Raw genomic sequence first — 20,798 nt, 5'->3', positions numbered from 1 at the left:
CTTAGCCAATCTTAACCAACCACCATCCCGACTGACATCGTTCTGCCTCCTGATTGGTTAAAAACGGGAAGCGTACGCCCTTTTTGGAACACTTATGCAGTTCCAAAAAAGGCGTACGCCCCGCGCTTTCCACAAATCGGGAGTGATAAAGGTATCGTACTGTGCAATGGTTGACCTTATCCGTGCTATGTGGTGAAGTTTTTGTTTTTAGAGTGTAGCGTCGCGAAGCAACTGTGGCTATATGAGCGACGTACAGACATGGACAGATGGAGAGAGGACAGCAGGGAGGAGTGAGGGACAGGAGTACTTAATTAGCGTCCTGGGTCGACCTCAGGGGGAACTGTGCCGACATGCGTCTGGAACGGTTGCCAGACGAACAGCCAGGGGAGAACTTCGGTGATAGGATTCGAACCAACAACCTACAGCACGACCTTGGGGTAACCACCCAGGAGGCGATCCTTTCATCCAGTCGGCCGTGCCGCTGGAGGTCTCGGTAGATGTCACTATATGACATATGACATGATAGATGTCACTACATGTGACATGATAGATGTCACTACATGTGACATGATAGATGTCACATGCCCTTCGAATTGAATATGCCCTTTGAAATGGTGCCTTTTGTAAAACACATCATTTAGAAGGTTGTTTTAGAAAACATCCCTCTGTTTGACGCGAAACACAGCAGAGAAGTGTGTGTCACGGAGAGGGACGTTCACACCCGAAAAGTCTAAAAAAGTCACTGTGTAAGTGGCAACAACGCAAAAGTTGCTCTATATATACGCAGTGTTATAAGGTATTTACTACGAAAAATAATGCGTTTTTCTGTATTTGCAATAACGAAAATTGACCACAATTTCCATTAGCGGTTCGGATTTCACATCGAATGGTATTTATTTTCATAAGAAAAAAAAAAGTATATTCATTGCCCGCGTTGTCAGCACTACCACTATACGTCCATACTGATCACTTTTCTGCTGCCATCCAGGCACGCGTTCTACAATTTTAATGCGCTGGTAAGAAAAAAAAAGAAAAGATGAATAAATAAAACACGGTCGTCATGGAGCCTTTCCTTCTATCCAGCCATCAGGAATAAACATACCCTTCTAATATGCATCCGTCGTCCACTTGTTCAAAAAGTCCACGCCCATTCAAGCACGCGGGACACTGATTACTTACAAAATATCTCGATCGTAATCGATCGCCCAAGAGATTCGTGCCCGTCTGCTCATATCGAAGAAGCCGACCGACATACACATTTCGAGCGCTCTCTCGTTCTTTTTTTTCCTTTGCATTCGAAACGAAACGCAATTCGTTGGACGCCCATCAAAGAGGCTGAGGGTAAACACACACAGGCTGTCGTATATACTGCGTGCATAAGCGGCATCTTCCAAGTTTGCCCTAGCTTACGTAATTACTTGCTGTGCCTCGTATTCTGTGTTTTTGTCTTGCGCTCATTAATAACGGGGAGGATAATTATTGCTTTTTCCGTCTTCGATCCCTGAGCATCTTGCGCGCAGTTATATCGGATAAAAGAACCCGGTGATGCTACATTGTGCCACCTAAGGGATATCTGCTAACTTGGCATTGTGAACGGCGCGATTCTCCCCCGATGCTTATCCGTTCATTTTGCGCGATAATGAATGGCGTTATTTATTCTGCGTTTTATTGCAGCCGTTAGCTCTTTCTTTTGCAACGCGGTTAGGTCTTGCGGTATGTAATTATGAGCGGTGGCCCATTTTGTATATAATTGAACGTCGCAAGAGTATCTGTGTCTTTTAACTCCGACGTTATAACTGATAAAATAATGAGCGTTTTATTAGCTGCGTTTCCACGAATGCGACAGGAGCGCATCGTGTTCGCTTATCGCAATCGTGTTCGCTTATCGCATCCCCTCTCCGACCGATCCTCTCCGGCGCACGGATGGGCATCGCCCTGCCCTCTTAGAATTGAACTTCACCGCATTGCGCGCTCCCAGCCAACCATAATCTCGAATGATATCGTTACCTGCCCTGATTTGTTGAAAACAGAAGGCGTACGCCCTTTTGCGACAATTATGGACAGCATAAGTGTCACAAAAAGGTTAAAAAAAAGTATCTTAGCCGAGGAAAAACGTATTGACAGCGCTCCGAGGTTGTTTCCTACGCCTTCATTTTTAAATGTGTCACGTGAAATTGTCTACATATAATGTCAAATAAATAATTACTTAAAAGATTGGCATTGTACAACGAGAAAGCTCTTGAAATGTGCCGTTCCATGAGGCAGCTGGTGAAACTTTCAAGCACTAAGTGCACTAGGTAATGCAAAATCTTTTATTAACAACCTCATGTCATATTCGCGATTTATTTGTTGTTGATGATGATGATGATGATGATGAACAACATGAACATCAGTCGCGATTATGTAATGAGAAATGACGTGACACCGAAAGGTCAGCGGTGCTCTGATGTCTTAGCTGTTTATGAGCGGTAATGTTATGCTTTACAATATCGATTTGAGAAGTTATAGTGTGCTGTACTCGTCACGCGTGCAACTCACGCGAGAGCTCGTTATTTGCAAGGAGAATAATCTAAAGCCCCGTTATAACGAAGTCATCAGGAAAATTCGATACCGGGAAAAATTCGATATAAGCTAGAATTTGATACAAGTGGAAGTCCCGCAAAAAAGAAGGGACAATAACCTCGGAAGCGCACGGAAACACCGCGGAAGTCCTTAAAAAGAATTCGAGAAGGGAAAGGAATATTGGTGTATGAGCACCTCGGCAGCCTTTTAATTTTGGTGCAAAAAAAGAGAAAAAGGCATGCTGTGAGTTTGCCGTATACAGGCTCCTGTCGGCTCACCCTTGGCAGTAAGCGTAGTCGGCTGGCTGTACGATTAAAATAGTCCGGTTCGAAACGCATGCATTTCGACCAGGACCGCATAACACTCTGAATACAGCGATAATTCGAATACAGCGGTTTCATAGCATTTCGGCTGCACCAGTACTTCGCGCTGTGTCTATCGCGACTCGAGAATTTTGCAGGCGGTCAATTGCCATACATCCTTGTAATTGTGTGCATGCTTCATTTAATTCCATGAATTCAGCATTTTTCTCAATTTTCAATAAATTTCGCAATTTTCCGACCTGCAATCGTGGGTGGACTGTGCTGAGGTCGCAAATGTGAGAGGGGAAAGGGTGGCACCGTCGGGAATGGGCTCTGACCGCGCTGTGGTTGCTGAGGTACTGTGCGTTCGTTTGCTTCAGTATCAAGTAACAGAGCTACAGCGGAAGTTTCTGAAGCCATACAGTGCGTCAATTTTACTTGATATGTACATACTGGGTACTGGCTACCTACTGACTGGTACTCATACTGCAAAAGAGAAGAACAAAAAAGAGAAGAGAGATGGAGCGGTATAAGGTACATACACTCAGCAATTGGGGTGTGCGAATATTGCAGTTTTTTGAATATCGATGCAAGTAATTTTATATTTGATTCGAATTCCGAATTGGATATCGAATTCTATATTTGAATTTCGGATCGATGCGGTTTCTCTCGCATACCGAATACATTCGGATAGCACCGAAGCTGCACTCACGAGCCCTAAAACGGCAGGAGGAGGGTAGAAAAAGAAAATGTGAGGATCATTTTGTACATTTCACGGACATATGCCACATATCGATACCAGGCACGCTGGGCTTTTGTTATCCGTGAGCCTAAAACCAAAGCTAAGGAAAGCAGGTTAAATTTTTACGAAGCACATACAACCGTACCGAGGCAACTTTGTGTGTATTATTGTGGGAATTGATGTTCTGTGGCTGTATATTTGAAACAGAGAGGTCGCTCATTATACACTCTTAAAAATGAACTTCACCGCATTGCACGCTCCTAGCCAACCATCACTTCGAATGATATCGTTATCTGCCCTGATTTGTTGGAAACGGGAGGCGTACGCCTTTTTTGTGACACTTATGCTGTTCGTAATTGTCACAGAAAAGGCGTACGCCTCCCGTTTCCAGCAAGTCAGGGCAGAAAACGATATCATTCGAGATGACGGTTGGCTAGTTGCGTGCTATGCGGTGAAGTTCATTTTTAAGAGTGTAGCATAATGTGTAGAACAAACCTGTACGTATACAATGAATAGAGAGAGGGACCAACTAATAAAAAGGCGTGTTTGAAATACACAAATCAGAAGCGTAAAACGACATTCTTAGAAGCTGCTTCCGCGGAATAAATACGGCCACCGCTTCTTCGAGAATAGGCTTACAGAAGGGCTGTCCTCGTGAGCTGCGGATATTCGTACCACGTGTGTGATAACTTTGCTTTTTTCGAGTCTAATTGCGGATACCTCTCCTATTTTTTCGAGCCTCATCCGCAAGCGCAGCTATATAGTGTCTTCGCGTTTTCATTTCCGTATACTCCTCCCCGCATCCCCCTTTCCACATAGGACATGTTCGCGTTCCTCACAGTTGTCGTTCCCTTCCCCAGTCGGCATTTTCTTGGAGAGAATTGAGCCGTCCAGTGGAATAATTACACGGCTGAGAACACATTCTACGGAAAGAGAGAGAGGGGAAAAAGGGGGATATGCCTTGCAAGGACATATTTAACGGACAATGAGCCCTGTCATTTCCGTACGTTGGCAAACGATGTTCCGCTTTGTTCGACACTGTAGCGCTTCTGTATTCGAAGCAGCAGTCCGTGCTGCCACAAATGGGGGTATACTATAGAAGCCATACAGTTTCGCCATTCCGTATTTTTTTCTTCTTCTTCTTCTTCTTCTTTGTTCCTTCTTTTTATTTGCTCCCCCCGAAGACGAAGTCACGCGTGTCTTTTTCGGTCACAATTGCTAATATTCTTTTTGAACTCTGCTCTCTCGCTGTGCGACGTGTACCTCTCATTTCTTTCCGAATTCTCGAAATTGCTTCGGGTGATTTATGCGCGTGGAACACTTGAATAATGAAATAAAGAAACTTAAAAAAAGGTTCTAATGGTCGGAGTGGAACTCGGGCATCAGTTGTGAAGCCATTCTCCCTGCGTAGAATCGCTTTTTATATCTACAGATGTATATACTTTTCTTTCAATGTCGTTTCACTCGTTACTTTGAAAAAGGAACTGTGACGCAAAAAAGCTATCGCCAGCACCGTTGCTCATTTCGTTCTTTAGATCCGGGCATACACTGCGTCCCACGTTGAATAATTTGTTTCTAACGACGAGTTCATTCTCTTCCTTCCTCTTTTGTAATTCCATTAATATTTCATTGCTCTCTTATTTGGTTGTTCCATTATCCTGACGGTTTTGTTTCGCTGTAGTGCATATCCCGGAGTATGTACTTAACAATTAAGTTAGAATATCTATTCTGGGTCTGTCAGTCTTGTCCACAGATTGAGAAGTTACCCGTCAAAAAGAACTCGTTACAAGTTAAGTTACCGTGTGCAAAATGTAACTAAGTTAATAACGAAGTTCTTCAGCCTGAAATGTAACTCGCAGTTACTGAGTTACTTAAAAGAAAGAACGAGTTACTTCCAAGTTACTTCGATTTGTTTCGGTTTCAGTCTGCCTACCAATGTCATGATGACGTTTCTCTGGTAGAGGTCTATTCGAACGCTAGCATCTTACTCCGTGTGGGCGCACAATGGGTCAGCTTCATTTCAATGGCAGCGGTTCTTACTTCCTGAATAAAGTACTGTCATTGATTGAATATCACGTTTTATGGCAAAATGCCATGAAGGAACCGGAGAGAAAGCAAGAAAATATGTGGACGTGAGTGAAAAGCGAGTTAAAAGTAACTTGGAACTTAACTTAACTTACTTTGGCAAAGTTACCTGAAAAAGGAACGAGTTCCTCTGAAAGTTGCCACGGCGCAAAAGTACCGAGTTAAGTTACAAGTTACCAAAAAAAGGAACTTAGTTACAGTAACGAGTTACCTCGAACTCTGCCGCATAGTAACTATTGGGCAGCCGAGTCACCACCAGGGAACGAAAATGTAGCACGCGTTGTAAGCGCCAGGAAGGTCTATCGACTGTTCACTGAGTATTATTGATTAGGTGCACTCACTCGTTGTGTGTGTGTGTGTGTGTGTGTTTGTCCCGGAAGCGCATCGCTGTTGCTTCTGTTCGTCTACCGCGCGCCCAAACTTTCACTCATTTCGTTTTCTTGCCTGCAAGGAGAAAAATTGCTTCGGCGCATGCAGTTGGGGCTGAGTGATAGAGCTCATTTTGGTGAGAGAGCCCTCCCCTAATGCTGTCGTCGTCGTAAACATGTGAGCAATGATGCGTGTAATAGAATTTCAGGATGCTAAGGTCGAAGCTCGCGAGCTGTTGTGCGGCGCTGTAGTATGCACGAAAGCTAAAAGTGACGTGAAAAGGCTAAATAAGTGTTGCGCAAACTGTATTTACGTCGCTGGCGTCTTGTATATATGGTTAAAGTTTCCGTCCTACATATACGATGCTCTATGGACGTTGTATGATGCATGCGAGCAGTACTGCAAGCCGTGGGCAGATCGTGCACTTTTAGAAATGAACTTCCCCACATAGCACGCTCCTAGCCAACCATCATCCCGAATGACAATGTTCTTGCCCCTGATTTGTTGAAAACGGGAGGAGGAGCCTATTTTGTGTCAATTATGCATGGTACAAAATAGGCTCCTCCTCCCGTTTTCAACAAATTTACACTCTTAAAAATGAACTTCACCGCATAGCACGCTCCTAGCCAACCATCATCTCAAATGATATCGTTATCTGCCCTGATTTGTTGAAAACGGGAGGCGTACGCCTTTTTGTGACAATTATGAAGAGCATAAGTGTCACAAAAAAGGCGTACGCCTCCCGTTTTCGACAAATCAGGGCAGATAACGATATCATTTGAGATGATGGTTGGCTAGGAGCGTGCTATGTGGTGAAGTTCATTTTTAAGAGTGTAGGGCGAGAACGTTGTCATACGGGGTGATGGTTGGCTATAAGGAGCGTGCTATGTGGTGAAGTTCATTTTTAAGGGTGTGGGACAGCTCTTTCTGAGAGAATAACAACTAAAATGGGCATCGTAAATGCGGAACGCGACCGACGATGCTAATTAATGCAGAAACATTACAAGCGAACCGAAACGAACATGCAGAGACAAACAAACCTCATCGTTCTTCGCCCTGCAGGAGCGCAACAGAACCGCTTTTGAGCCCAGGCTATCTAAGGTCCTGGTGTAGCTGGTTAGCTCCATCAGAGGTCGACTTATGAGTCATCATAACTCATATTCAGCTCATTCGACACATTGAGTGAGTTTTGGCGACGTATGACGTCCATTCCGTTCACGACAGCCAATACATGCCTTTCTGCACCACTTCCGGTTTGTTGCCAAAAATGACATCCGGTTTCGCAGCAAACACGCTCTGCGTCAACCACTATGCCGATTCGTACAGTTACCGCTTCTGATTTGATGGGAGAGAGGGCCGTATCCGCCTTTTTACGGCAATTCAGATCGCCACAAAGAGGCGTACGCCTCCCACTTTCAACAAATCAGGGAAGTGAAAGATATGATTCTGCATGGTGGCTGGTTCCGAGCGTCTTTGCCGGCAGCATATGCCGGCAACAGAGCTAGCAGTCACTTGTACAGTAAAATAACGGAAATTTTCCTTTCGGAACAGATGGGCTGAGTGACCGTAGAGGCGCTCTGCAACTTTCCAGTAGTCCATATAGCACTTAAACTAATGTATTAAACGTTACCTATAGTCTGTCTTATCTGACTAATTAACTAGGCAAACAACAAACAACACGATGAAAAGAAGATACTGGCTACTAGGATACTACACGATTGCGAGCAACATTCAGTTGATTTCATTTCATTCATTTCATGTTAGGGGACACTGTGTGCAATCCGAAACTGAAAGTAACGTAAAAATGTTTCCAACTCCAAGTCGAGTACGTTTCAAGAAGGTCGCATTTAGAAAAATGGCGACGTTATTTCCCAGTACGAGCAGAAGCTTTCAATATACCTGTTCCAACTCTTTCCAATTGCTTGTTCTCGATAGTTTCTATGTACTACAGAAGTCTCTCCTGTGACTTCAGCTGCTACCGCACCGCCCTACAGGTCCTGTAATCACCTTGCATGTCTTCTTCCTTGTCCTTCCTTGTCGTGTTTGCGCTTTCTCCTTTCGTTTTCTCTTCTTTTCCCTCTGTGACATTCCCACTCATTGCGGACGAAAGAGAACCACACAGGCCCGTGAGTGGTCCAAACGATGTCCCTGGACAGCACTACTGCCTCCGGGGGGACTATTCGCGCAGGAAAAAAAATAAATCAGTAAACAGTCGGCAGCTTCCAGGTCTGCTGTCCACAACTTAGGGGTAGACCTGAGATCAGTAAATTGGGCATTCGATGAAAGGGACAGCTCGAAGCGACCGAAGCACAAGCTCAATGGGTCAAGAATAAAGGTCGGTCCCCGACCAAAATCTAATTTGCCACGAAGGAATCGCGTAGAAAAAGTGAAGAGTCTCGAAGCTGCTGCCTCTTGAGCATTCCTTGTATATAACCCCAGGCTGCATTTTTCTCAGAGGTGCGGAGTCGTTGATAGAAGGGGGGAGAGGCTCGGGGGGTAACACCTCTTGAAATCGAAATTCAAAAGTGAAGTGTGCAAGCTGCGCGTATATTTGTATAAAAGGAAGGGGAGGAAAAAAGGAAGAAGGCACAAAAAGAAAATGAGACGAAAAGAACTAGTTGGGGACTCCAGGACAAATGTGAAAGCATCTCTCCTTTATCCCATGTTCGAAAGGTGTCCTGTTTTCGGAAGATTGGATCTATAGGAGGAGCGAGCGACTCTTTTTATTTTTATTTTTGTATCTTTTGCTTAGGGATGAGAGTGCGCATAGTCCTTTTTTTTTTTTTACATGAACGTCCTCTCGCCTTCTGACTCTTTATTTACTTCTTTTTGCTTTTGTACGAGCATGCTGGGAAGAATTTGGCAAATCCGTATAGAGCCTAACAAATTGCACAGTGTTCCGTATACGGGAGTGCCTGCGTCAACAGACGACCAAAACGCTTTCGTTGTGGCCAGATTTTGCTCCAATGTGAAAAAGATGATGAAAAACACGAACGAAGGCTACGTGAAGGCATCCTTATATACACTCTTAAAACATGGTGGTGCTGGTGACCAAAACCGGCTTGCCGTTGTTGGCCTCACGTATGTGGACTGCGTCACGACTGTAGCCAGGATGAGTTGAGATGGTGTATAGAAAGTGTAGATGCCCCCCCCCCCTCCCTCTTAAAACATAACTTCACCCCATAACGCGCTGAAGGCGCGTTATGTGGTGGCGCACCAGTGCACATAATCATGCCGCTATTATCACTCTTGATTTGAAGAAAGCACATACGTCTTTTTGTGACAACTATAACGTACCTGCATGAGCGTCACAAAGAGGCGTACGCCTCCCGTTTTCAAAAAATCAGAGGAGAGAACGATGTTATTCGGTATGATGGTTGACCACACTCTCAAAAATGAACTTCACCACACAGGACGCTCTTAGCCAACCATCATCCCGAGGGACATCGTTCTTCCCCTGATTTGTGGGAAACAGGGGGCGTACGCTATTTTTGTGGCATTATGCAGTTTACAATTGCCACAAAAATGACTTACATACGCCCTCCCCCCTTTCCCGTTTTCATCAAATCAAGGGAGAGAACGTCGTCATTCGGGATGATGGTCGGCTAGGAGCGTGCTATGCGGTGAAGCTCTGTTTTAGAGTGTAGGAGCGCGTCACGCGGTGGAGTTCTGTCTTAAGAATGTACGGTGACGTAAAAGCTGATTCCCGCCATTGGCAATCTGCCATGAATGAGGAGAGGCCTCGGATTGGTCTCCCCAAACGACCTCCTTCGATGATTGGACAAATCGTTTGAGGAAGACCAATGACAGGCCGCTCCGCATTATTGGCCTTCTTCAGAAGGAGAGGTAGAGGAAAAAGAGTAAATTGTAGTTTCTCTTTCGCTCGTGAATCACAAACCATAGCCACGTTTTTTTTGTGTGTGTTGTTCTTTTTTTTTTTTTTCCGTAGCTAAATCGAAACTTATTTTCTGGACACCACTCGTATCACCAACAATTCATTATCTTCCTGCCTCGCATGTTGACGTGTGTGGGTCGTTCGCGAATAATCGAAAATGAATCCAAAATGTCATTATCAAAGAGACCCATGGCAACAGAGCGTGAAAACGGCAACCGGATCGATTTTGCCGGCCCCAGAGATGTCCACGCGCGTACTTATATATCAGATCTCGGTGCGACCTACTTATGTATGGAATTGCAGATATTGCTCACCCGGCCAGGGCTATCTCTCACATGCTGTCGCGTCGTGCCTTTGGACCATGTACCGGAAGCGAAGGCCAATTCTTTCCCTCTTATCGCGTTCTTTTCGCCGGTGACAACGCCTTCATAACACAGATGCCAGCGGGTGCCAACAAGGCCCCACGGCGACAACTGTTCCTCGCGCACCATGGAGTACGCTTCGGGTGCATTCGGACGACGCGACACTGATAATGCATTCGGTAGAGCGCGAGTCCATGCTTCGGCGTTATGAGAGACGGCAGCGTTATCATCGCTGAGACGGCAGCGATAATATGATGATGATGATGATAGGAGGAAAAAAATGGAGATGTGAGCCCGCTCACTGCGGGACAAGCTACTCCAGGTCTAGTAAAGAAAAAAGAAAAAAACGTCTAAAAAGAAGGTGATGAGTGAGCGCTGTGCACCAGGCCATTCGCCCGGCACTTTCACGACGTCAAAGGGTCGGCCATCAAGAGGGTCCAGGGAACGTGCAGTTCGAAACCGCACTTAATTTGAGAAGAATATGTTCCGAATCTTCACGCACACCACACGTTGAACACAACGACGAAGGATGGGCTCGTATCCTAACGCGCACATTAATAAATCAAGTTGAGTTCTACGAATTCATCGTAGTTTTCGTCCATACTACTTTCTTGTACGTTCCGAACACCTTGTGTCAGTTTCTTGATAACCTGTAGATTTTATTTGTGACAGCGGAATTCCTTCTTTGCTTTTTCTATTCCCTCCCAGGGGCCATCGGGGAGGAGACCTGGGCCGATGCGTGTAGGCAGGTGGTGGATTTCGCTCGTTTCCCTGTGGTGGTCTGCAAGAGCCTGGAGCTCTGGAGGCTCAACCGCCGGGTCGTCCTCTAGTCGCCGCTACGGTTGCCCGTCGCGGCTGCAAATGAACCCCTGCATGTGTCTGGAGAAGTCCAAGGGCCTGGATGTCTCGTGCCGACGCGTCGATCGGCAATACCTCTTGCGACCGGGACTCAGTGCCGTTGCCGACATGCACCAGGTTAGAACCGACCCAGAATTCCAGACTACAGCGGACGCTGGCGTTAGGGTGCCTGTTAGGGTGCCATCTGTGTCTGTCTGCAGAAGGAGCTAGTATTGAGGCACCCTAGAGGTGGCGTCGTCTTTCTCGTTACTGACGTAATACACAGCACGTTGAGCTTACAAAGTCCGGGGACCTGTACTAAATGACGGAAAGTTAAGTTACGCGCAGTTCACATTGCGTTATTCGCGTTGCATTGTTGCTTTTAAACAAAGTGCGCATATATACAGGATGTCCCCGGTAAGCATGAACTTTTTTTTTTTTCGCGTAGCCTTAGTACGTTCCTTTCTCAGACTGACTTTGCAAAAAAAGTATACATAAATAAACTTATTGTTTGTCCTTCTGTACTGTAAGTATTTCCTAACTACCTCTCAATAGTGAGTTCTAGTGCATCGTACGCTATCGCCTTTGCGTACGTAAGGGATAGGGTGATGGTTCTGCGCAATGCGCGAAGCTCCCTTTATGTCTTGCGCGTGCGCATAACCACCAACGTTATCCTATACGTACGCAAAGGCGATAGCGTACGGCGCACTAAAACTATCTAATGAAATATTGTTCTTGTTGGCTGGAAAGGTTTAGGCAGCTTGTTTGTATATGTCCCTCTTGTTATTGTCTCAGTAGAGTATTAGAATGTACGTATCAGTTAGCAACAAGAATTAGTGTCGTCTTGTTGCTCTATTATACATCCAACGACTCTGGAAAATTGTTTTCAACAAACTATGGCTAAGTGGTCTGGGGTAGCCGGTCTGACTTCGTCGTGACTTACGTCCCCATTTTTTTCTTCCTCCATCACATCACATCACCAGCTAGGTCAATACATAGTTGCCTCAGGGTTTCTTGAAACTGCTATAAAGCACAAGTTTGGGACCTCGTTTGCTGTCGTAGCGTCCTCTCTTGCGTTTTCTAATTCCCATAAATATGTACTGATTTTTTTTTTTTTCGTTCTTGTCGCTGTTCCAGACTGTGATGTACCTTAGGTTCCTGGAAAGCGAGTTGTCCTTTTTCCCCGACCGACTTTTGAATGGACTCGACGTGCGACACTTCATTGCGCAACATTGCAACATCTCCCGCATTGACGAGGACGCCTTCACCTCCCTCAGCGAGCGGCTCGAGTCACTCGATCTTTCACTCAACCTTCTCGAAGAGGTAAGCACAGCTACGACCGACACAGAAACAAAACCGTCGCTCCGGCTGGCAACGCAGGTCTGACGTAGAGCAAACGCAAGCGGAGAGTGTAATAATCTTTGACTTTTTTTTCCCTTCCGGATAGTGCGTCTCATTAGCCCATCGGCTTACGCGCCTGGACTCCGAAGAATTAACCCCGATTAGGTGTGGATTAAGACGGGCAGACTCCTGTGAAAGCGCGTTGACTCGGCACTCCGTTCCTATTTGCGTTGGGCGACTGATTGGATGTGACATTTTGGCTAGATGGACGAACGGGGCATTCGAGCAGCGAGGCTATGGTCAGGCAGGAGCCTCACCACGTAACTCGCCGAAGGCAAATCGTTGCACGGAATGATACTGCTGACGCTCTTGATTTGTGGATAGCGCGGGGCGTACGCCCTTCTGCGGCAATTAATGTAACTGCGTAAGGGTTGCAAAAAAGCGTACGCCCCCCCCCCCCTCCCCACGCCTTCAACAAATCTCGCAGGGATAATAATGACATTCGGGACGGTGATCGGGTCGGAACGTGTTATGCGGTGAAGCTCTGTTTTTAGGGTGAAGTTTTTTTTTCTCACACTCTAAAAGTGGAACTTCACCACATATATAGCACGGTGAAGACCAACAATTGCACAGAATGATACCTTTATCACTCCCAATTCGTGGAAAGCGCGCGGCGTATGTCTTTTTTGGAACTGCGTAAGTGTTCCAAAAAAGGCGTACGCCTCCCGTTTTTAACCAATCAGGGGGCAAGACGATTTCATTCGTGATGGTGATTGGCTACGAACGTGCGATGCGGTGAAGTTCTGTTTTTAGAGGAACCTTGTTCTCTTTCTACAGGAGGTGAGTCTTGCTCAACGACCCCTCTAACACTTTGCTCTCCCCGACGAACTCACGCACCCTCTACGCATCTCCACCCTTCATCCTCCACCTGTCATTTTTTTTTTCTGTCTTTGTTTTTAGAGTGCATATACGAAAGAAAAGCAAAGAACGAAATAAAAGGGAGAGGAGAGTCATGGCGCTCGGAATCCCCAAGAATTCTCGGAATTCTCAATCAACTTGGTCAACAATCCGATCATTGCACCCTGCTCCTATATTTGCCTCGGAAGTAGCCAATCCCTACGCAGCACCGGAGTGCCGTCATCGAATCGTATCATACCTTTACGCTTAGAACTTCCCAAATTTACCCCTCGTAGATATAATGTTCGCTCAGTGTGGTAGTTCAAACTCAGTTCGGACAACGGCGATTTTTCGAAACCGCTTCAGCTGACATGGTCCCTCCACAGTGGAGCGTGGGCACACACAGGGCGATCGATTCTTCATGCAGAGAAAATTCCTGAAATCTAGCGATCCTCATCAGCCTCTGTGGGATCGACCTCCCTTAATTACTCCGATAAAAGTTCGTACTGATCTTCGTGCAATGAAATTCCTAATCCACATACGTGGTAATAAATCCCGCACCGAATAACGATTTCAGCTGAGCAGGGATGAACGCGAAATAGGATATTAAAAAAGAAAAGAAAAAGATGAGAAGACTCTGGTGCTTGTAGACTTGGATTTCGGCGCCCTTTGAACAAAGAATGAACTCTCCGGGGAAGCTTAGCGTTTGTGCAATCTCTCCGTCCCTGCTTCCTTGCCGGTGAGAGATGCTTCCAATGGAGGTCGTTGATTGGTCTCGCGTAGCACAGATACACCGTGGGATCGGAAAAGATCCCCTCGAGGACTGCTTTCGTCTCTTTTGTGTGCCGATGTTCCATTTGTTTGTTCTTTCGGAAGAGCTTCTTTTCTTCCGTCGAGTGTGTGTATATCGAGCTCCATCCACAGCCATCAAACGGTGATGAGACAATGTCGTTTTTCATGGAGGGGGTCGCGGTGTCGATATCGCTTTCGTCACGAAAGCCTACAAGCAGAGGAAAGTGGTCTGCTCTGCTAAGAAGTGCACAGTGTGGTGTCTTTTGTGTCTCTGTGTTCGCTTTATTTCTGTTGTGCTGGACCGTTATAGACATCTATGAGTGTATATTTGCGTGTGCGATAACTGCGATGTTTTGAATATACAGGATGTTTCACCTAAGGTGATAAAAAATTCTATCCGGCGATGGTACTCGCCGGATGATTGTGGGATTTTCGACAATTACCTTCTGGAAACTGTTGCTGCCATTTAGGAAGGCTTTGGACAATTTTTAATTGAGGGAAATTTATTTTTTGAATCGGACTTTGAAAATTGCCAAGCCAACCTCACTTTTTTTTTTTTTTTAGAAATATGGAGTCCTCCACTGACAACCGCACACCCAGCAAGTACTGTGTACAGTATAGAAACAGAAATAGTCGAAAAAAATTGCAGAAGTGCTGCTTTATCCCGGCCTGCTTTATTGTCGCAAAGAAGCCCGCGCTTAATGTGCGGCTAGAGGAGGAAATGTCCCCGCCCTCATTTGTTTTGCCTTCTTTGTGATAAGACGGTCGTCACCAGCATCAAGGTTAAAATGGGGGAAAGAAAGGTAAAACAAGAGGCGGAAACAGATCCGCCTCTCGCCGCACCTTCCGCGCGCGATTTTTTGCGACAACCAAGCAGGCGGGGCTAAAGCGGCACTTTTACTGTTTTTTTTTTTCCTGTTGCTATACCACTGCATAGTTTTTATTGGGTCTTCGGTTATCCGTGGAGGACTTCGTATTTCTGTAAACAAAAAAAAAGTGAGGTTGGCTTGGTAATTTTCATAGTTCGATTGAAAAAAAAAAAATTTCCCTCCATGAAAAATTTCCACCAAAGCCTTCCTAAATGGCAGCAGTAATTTCTATGGAAGGTAATTGCCGAAAGTCCCGCAGTCCTCCGACGAGTACATCGCAAGTTAGAAGTTTTTATCACTTTAGGTGAAACACCCTGTATGTATGAATGATAGTGTGTGTTGAATGGATGGCTCACAGCTATCAACACAGTAGGTTCATTCTTTTCTCCTGCACTGCCTGCTCCTCCTGAACTATAGTTCAAGGAGTGCAACACCCTCGCATTCTTTTCGTCATAGACCTCGCATGTACTTAAGAACTGGTGCAGCACGAGTGCAGCACTTTTCTTTCGAAAAGAATCGACCCACTGGCAGGTTACAAAATCAGCCCAACATTGAATCAGACTATTAACCCGAAAGCTCTGGGAAGGCCATTCATTTGGAGAGGGCTCTTTAATGTATCTAAGCATTACACGATCGGAAATAATAGGAAGTTTTAGTTGTAGCGTACGCAAGGCGATTGCGTTCCACGTTCGGCACATGCGAAGTGTGCACTAGCGTGCGCCCGATATTTCTCAACTAAACGCTAGACTAAAACGCTATATTATGTTTGTGATGCGCGTCATCTGTCAGCCGATAGGTGAACTATTCGGTCATTCATCATTCATCCACCCCCGAAGAGGGAGGGATATGTTTATATTGAAAAAAAAAGAGAGAAAACGAAAGGTTAGCCGGGAATAAGGCCGCCATTTTGAGGCATCTACATGGAGTCCTTCTAGCGCGCCTGAATGTTCACTGCGTTTCTTGAGAATCAAACAAAATGGAGACTTAGAAGACGTAAAAACCGAGGGTGCAGAACATCGCTTGCAAGGTTAGTTCTTGTACCCCAACATAAAAAGAAAAACGAAAAAAAAAAAACCCGGAGACATATCGTGATCTAAATAATACATGTTGCCCTGTTTTGTTTTGTTTTTTGTAACTACGATGCCCATAGTGCGTGCATAAGGTCCCGGTTAGAAAACCCCTAGTTTCGTTATCATAACAATGACGGTTAAGAGCATCAACAACAACAACAATTTTATTACGGGATGATGCAGTAAAAATATAAACAAAACCAAAACGTGCAAAAGCGTGCATTGCGTTTTGTTTTTTATATTTGTATTGCATTTGTTTGTATTTCTCTCAGCCCTCACCCTTTTCTCTTGTACCATGTGACATGACTTCGATATATCCTTCACCGCTTGTAACAGGTCCTCAAACCTGAAGAAGTGCAGCCTACCGCACGAAAGTCTCGTTTTTAATTTGTATATAATAAACAGTTGATGCTCTTAACCGTCTTCGTTATTTTTGATTCTGCATCGCCGGAAACTTGATTTTCTTCACGTTCTACGACTTTATTGACATGAAAGGGCAGCTGGATCAGAACGAATGGAGGATTCGTTTAAAAACGCCGTATTTGGATAGGTCCGGTGTCTTTCGTTCAGTTGCACGCAGATGGAATTCCCTCGGATGAAGCGATCCTTCCTGTGTATCGGACTCTTATTTCTCTTATCTTTGCTCTCTTCATCGTATCTCATGCTGCTGCGAACCGTAAAGCGGATTTTCCGTGCACGCTGATTACAATCCGTTGCTCGAAGAGCACGAAACCCGCCCTCTTGAGTACTTCCTGCAACAGCACATTTCTGTCGTCTGCATTTCTGTCGTCTGCATCGTCGTTTCTTTCTTTTGCCCTCTGTTTTCTCTATCCTCGTCACAGATGGCGCTTGCCCCGCTGGAGCCATTCGCGTGTTCATGTGTTCCGAGCTTTTTTCTGCTCTTTACCGCGTCCTTTTTTTTTTTTTTTTTCATCTTCTTCTCGTGAAAGACGAGGCAAGGTAGTACCGGTCGCTGTGCTTTCGAGATGCGCTTTCAAGAGGAGGGCTGTACGTGGGGGGAGTCGCTAAAAGCATATTTGCCTCGTGTTACTTGCTGGCTGCGCTATTTTGCTACACCATTTCTTTCCATTTTATACCATTCTCTCTCTCTCTCTTTCCCTATTTACCTCCCGCTGTTTGTGAAAGAGGGTAGAGAGGGAGAGGTATCTCGTGGAAAAGTCACGTAATTGCTTCACCCTATCCGTCTTTTTCGGCTTCGGCACCCGAGAAGGAATTTTCTTCGCCCAGTGTGCTTCTTTTTCTATGGTGTGCTCGTACGTGAACGCGTACGTACTCTATGGCATTTGAAGTTTTCGCCTTTCAGCCAAAGGTCTCGTACATGCACACAGCCCCCTTACAACGGTGAGCTTGATGGACTTCGGCGCGGCTTCACCCGGTCTTGACTGATATTGCAATATATGCTTCTTTATATTCACTTCGTTAGGAACATGAGCTTTGCGTTCCGAATTGCATAGCGTGCATTTTGCAAAACGCGTCCTTCGATGTTGAGCACTTTGGAATGGAGCAACAGGGCAAAGTGAGGTACACGTCCTTTAATGGCATGAGAACATAGTAGGAAGGTGCATTTAGTCGCACAGGGAGGTAAATTTTAAAGCCCGTCTCCTCTCTTCCACTTAGGGCAAAACCTAAAAGCGAGAAAGGGCGTAGCCCGTCTGATGAGCTCGTAGAAGTTTTTCGACATCAACACGCAAAGCTCCTTTCCAGTTTCCATATAGGTCACGTGACGATGTGACGGAGCAAGGCAGCGCTAATGAGATGCCTCGTGATGTGACGTGACGTCAGCTGCCTCGGCTAGTATGGGAGTGGGGGGGAGGGGGTGAATGCAAAATCGGAACTCATCCAATGTGGGATGCGCCATGAAAGGACAGGGGGGGGGGGGGGTCGATAGCATGCAAGAGACAATTCGCGGTGACGCGCAATATTGCAGTATCGCCACTGGTAATCTCTAGTCAATGGTATTGCTAAATGCTGTTGCGTAATCGCCCGACGTGTTTGAGGTATGGGCTTTAACTGCGCAAGCACCACACTCTAAAAATAGAGCTTCACCGCATAGCACGCTCTGTGCCAACCATTGCCACGAATGATAGGGTTACCGCTTCTGATTAGAAGAGAGAGAGATGCGTGCACCTTTTTGTGTCAATTTGGATACGTGATAGTTAACACAAAGAGGCGTACGCCCCACCATCTCTTTTCGAATGAGAAGCGATAAACCTCTCATTCGTGGCAATGGTTGGCGCACAGCGTGTTATGCGGCGAATTTCTGTTTTTGGAGTTCACAATAACAATGAAAAAAAAAACGAATTAAAGGATTTCACAAGGCATTAAAATGCTTTCAGTCAATAAATTAATAGCAATGCAAAAAGAATTTCGCCAAAACTTTACTGCCAACGATACCCCATTGAACGCGTTGGGCCAAATGCAAAATGATGCAGCCTTTTCTTTCTTTTTTTTTTTTTGTCGTTGTTGTTGATGATGTGCCTGCACGAGCCTAACACCAACAACTTTCTTTTATGATTATGAATGGGGAGTTTCATCGTCAGAGGAGATACTCTACTCCATTGCTCGTGGTGATGTGGGGAATGAGATAGTGAGCCTCTTCACACGAGCCTAATTTGGCACGCAATATTCGAAATTCCGCCGCTGTAAGCACTACAGGGGGAAACAAGACACTGTCCCAAACTTGCGATAACTTTGCGGCTGAAAGCATTTGAATTTAAGGATCCCGTCGGCGATCGCAACATGCTCGTTCGCTGGAAACAGTTCCTTCCCAGGCCGACTGGCACTACGTACCTTATGTGTGGCCAGTGTTAAGGGTGCACATTATTATTGTTATAGGGGCCAAAAGAAAAGAATCGCGTGGCAAACGGGGAAATGAGATCAGACGCTGGCGGCAGATAAACGCCTTCGTTCGCGCCCCATCTGCGGTGTTCCTTTACACGGCGCTCTTTCCGCGGAGACGTCCATGTCAGGATTTCGGCTCACGTCGACCAAGTACAATGAGCTCGGTCTTTGCTCTGCCAATTAGGAAGAATCCCTCGAAAACATCGGCGCTGCTCCACTCGGTGTGAGTACGTCGTAAATGGCGTTCAGTGACCGGCGTATCTTAGTGGGAAAGTAGGGTGCGTGATTTCCCGCTTTTAGATTAGGCGGGATTGCGTTTTCGTAAAAGCGGCACTTTCCAAACTTGGATCGATCGTGAATGTTTCTTTTTTTTTTTTTTTTTTTTTTTTTTTTTTGAGATTGTTCATTGAGCTTCGTGGCGTAACAAGATTGCTGGAACTGATATAACTTTGTACCCACCGCTTGATGAAGTGGTCGGCGAAAACAAATCTTGCATCTTCCCTTCAGACGTGACTTGCACCCGGTGACTGTCACGCTGAACCCGTCCAAGGTGCTTTAACGACAGGTCATAGCGATGGTTTCTACCATGAGGTCGCGATAAACGGTGGGCAAGGAAGCTGGAAAGCCCCCACAATCCTCGACGTATGCAGCGTGGCTGTGATAATTACAAAGGTCATCTGTGCACTGCTAGGAAAGTCCCCTGAAGAAATTGTCCAGCTGAAATAAGGTGTACGTACGCAGGCCCAGCCCTCGACTTTATTCATTTTTGTCGCCGTTTTCTCGTTCGCTCTTGGTGGTCCCTCATTTTGAACCGTAATGCAATGCTAATACTGATGTCGATCAAATAATATCTGAAGGCCCCATCTCACTGTCATCACACTTCGTCGCAACAATGCAGAGCTCGCCGGGGTAGGCTTGGACAAAGCGATAAAACTGGGAGAAAATCGCTCGGTGGCTTCTCCTGCGTACACTCGGTTAGTGCAGTCAAAGCACGCTTTACAGGACACAGTCACAGACGCACGCGTTTTCTTTACTCGCTGTTTGGAGAATAGGCCGTGTATTGCCAACTGTAGGACCAATTTACATATGCGAGCACCACCTGTGGCACGCAAGGGCTCATGGGAACTTAAAGAGCCTTCGAGCATTACGACAAGGGGAGAGGCGGAGGTAGAAGAAGAACAACAACATTTCCGGTGTGCGCAGCAGCAGCGTCAGCTGGTGTAGTGAACCATAACCGAAGCAGACGACAGAGCAGTGTCCCTCAAAGCTCCCATGCTGCTTTGCGCCGTGCGCTTGGTGGCGCGCGCGTCTTTGTAAAATCGTCTATTCGCTCTGTAATAATTCGATTCCACGTCACGCTACCGAAGAATGCAGAATAAAGGTCCCGTTCTTCCGTTTCCTCACCCGCGCATGCTTCCACCAGACGACTGTCACCAAGAGCGAATCAGAGAGCGAAGAAGCCCAATATTTCACCAACTACGAATATCTCGGTCACATTAAATATGAAACGTTACAGTATACAAAGTGTCATATCTGGAGTTCTATCATGTCCGCGTAGCGATAGGAAGGACATTTTGAGCACTTGAACCGGAGAGATTTTGCGGGTAACTGTCCTCTCGAATCGCTGCTCCGCAAGCATCGTGTTCCCAGCACGAAACTCCCATGTAACGACCGTTTTCAACTTTGTCGCGCTCTTGGCAGTTGGCTGCGTCGTCGCCAGGTGGTTTAATTAAGAGCACGCTGTCAAGCCCTCGCATGATGACTGACCGCTGCAGTTTTAATGCGGCTGGTGCAGCAGTGCATGCGAGGAATC

At 45.9% G+C, this 20,798-nt stretch overlaps 1 protein-coding gene across 4 annotated transcripts in view; it reads left to right on the top strand.

The window, feature by feature from the left end:
• The window catches only part of LOC135371080 (chondroadherin-like protein), a 157,765-nt gene that overhangs the window by 118,862 nt on the left and 18,105 nt on the right, over window positions 1–20,798 (top strand). For all 4 annotated transcript variants that reach the window (XM_064605069.1, XM_064605068.1, XM_064605070.1 and 1 more), the window contains 2 exons: window positions 11,026–11,292; window positions 12,292–12,477. In XM_064605069.1, the coding sequence (XP_064461139.1) occupies window positions 11,053–11,292; window positions 12,292–12,477 (426 nt within the window). In that variant the 5' untranslated portion in view covers window positions 11,026–11,052. The remainder of the gene's footprint in view (window positions 1–11,025; window positions 11,293–12,291; window positions 12,478–20,798) is intronic.

This window comes from Ornithodoros turicata, chromosome 10 (assembly GCF_037126465.1).
Source record: "Ornithodoros turicata isolate Travis chromosome 10, ASM3712646v1, whole genome shotgun sequence".
NCBI lineage: Eukaryota > Metazoa > Arthropoda > Arachnida > Ixodida > Argasidae > Ornithodoros > Ornithodoros turicata.
The sequence above is the reverse complement of the archived record's forward strand: the minus strand, read 5'-3'. Positions and strand labels throughout refer to the sequence as shown.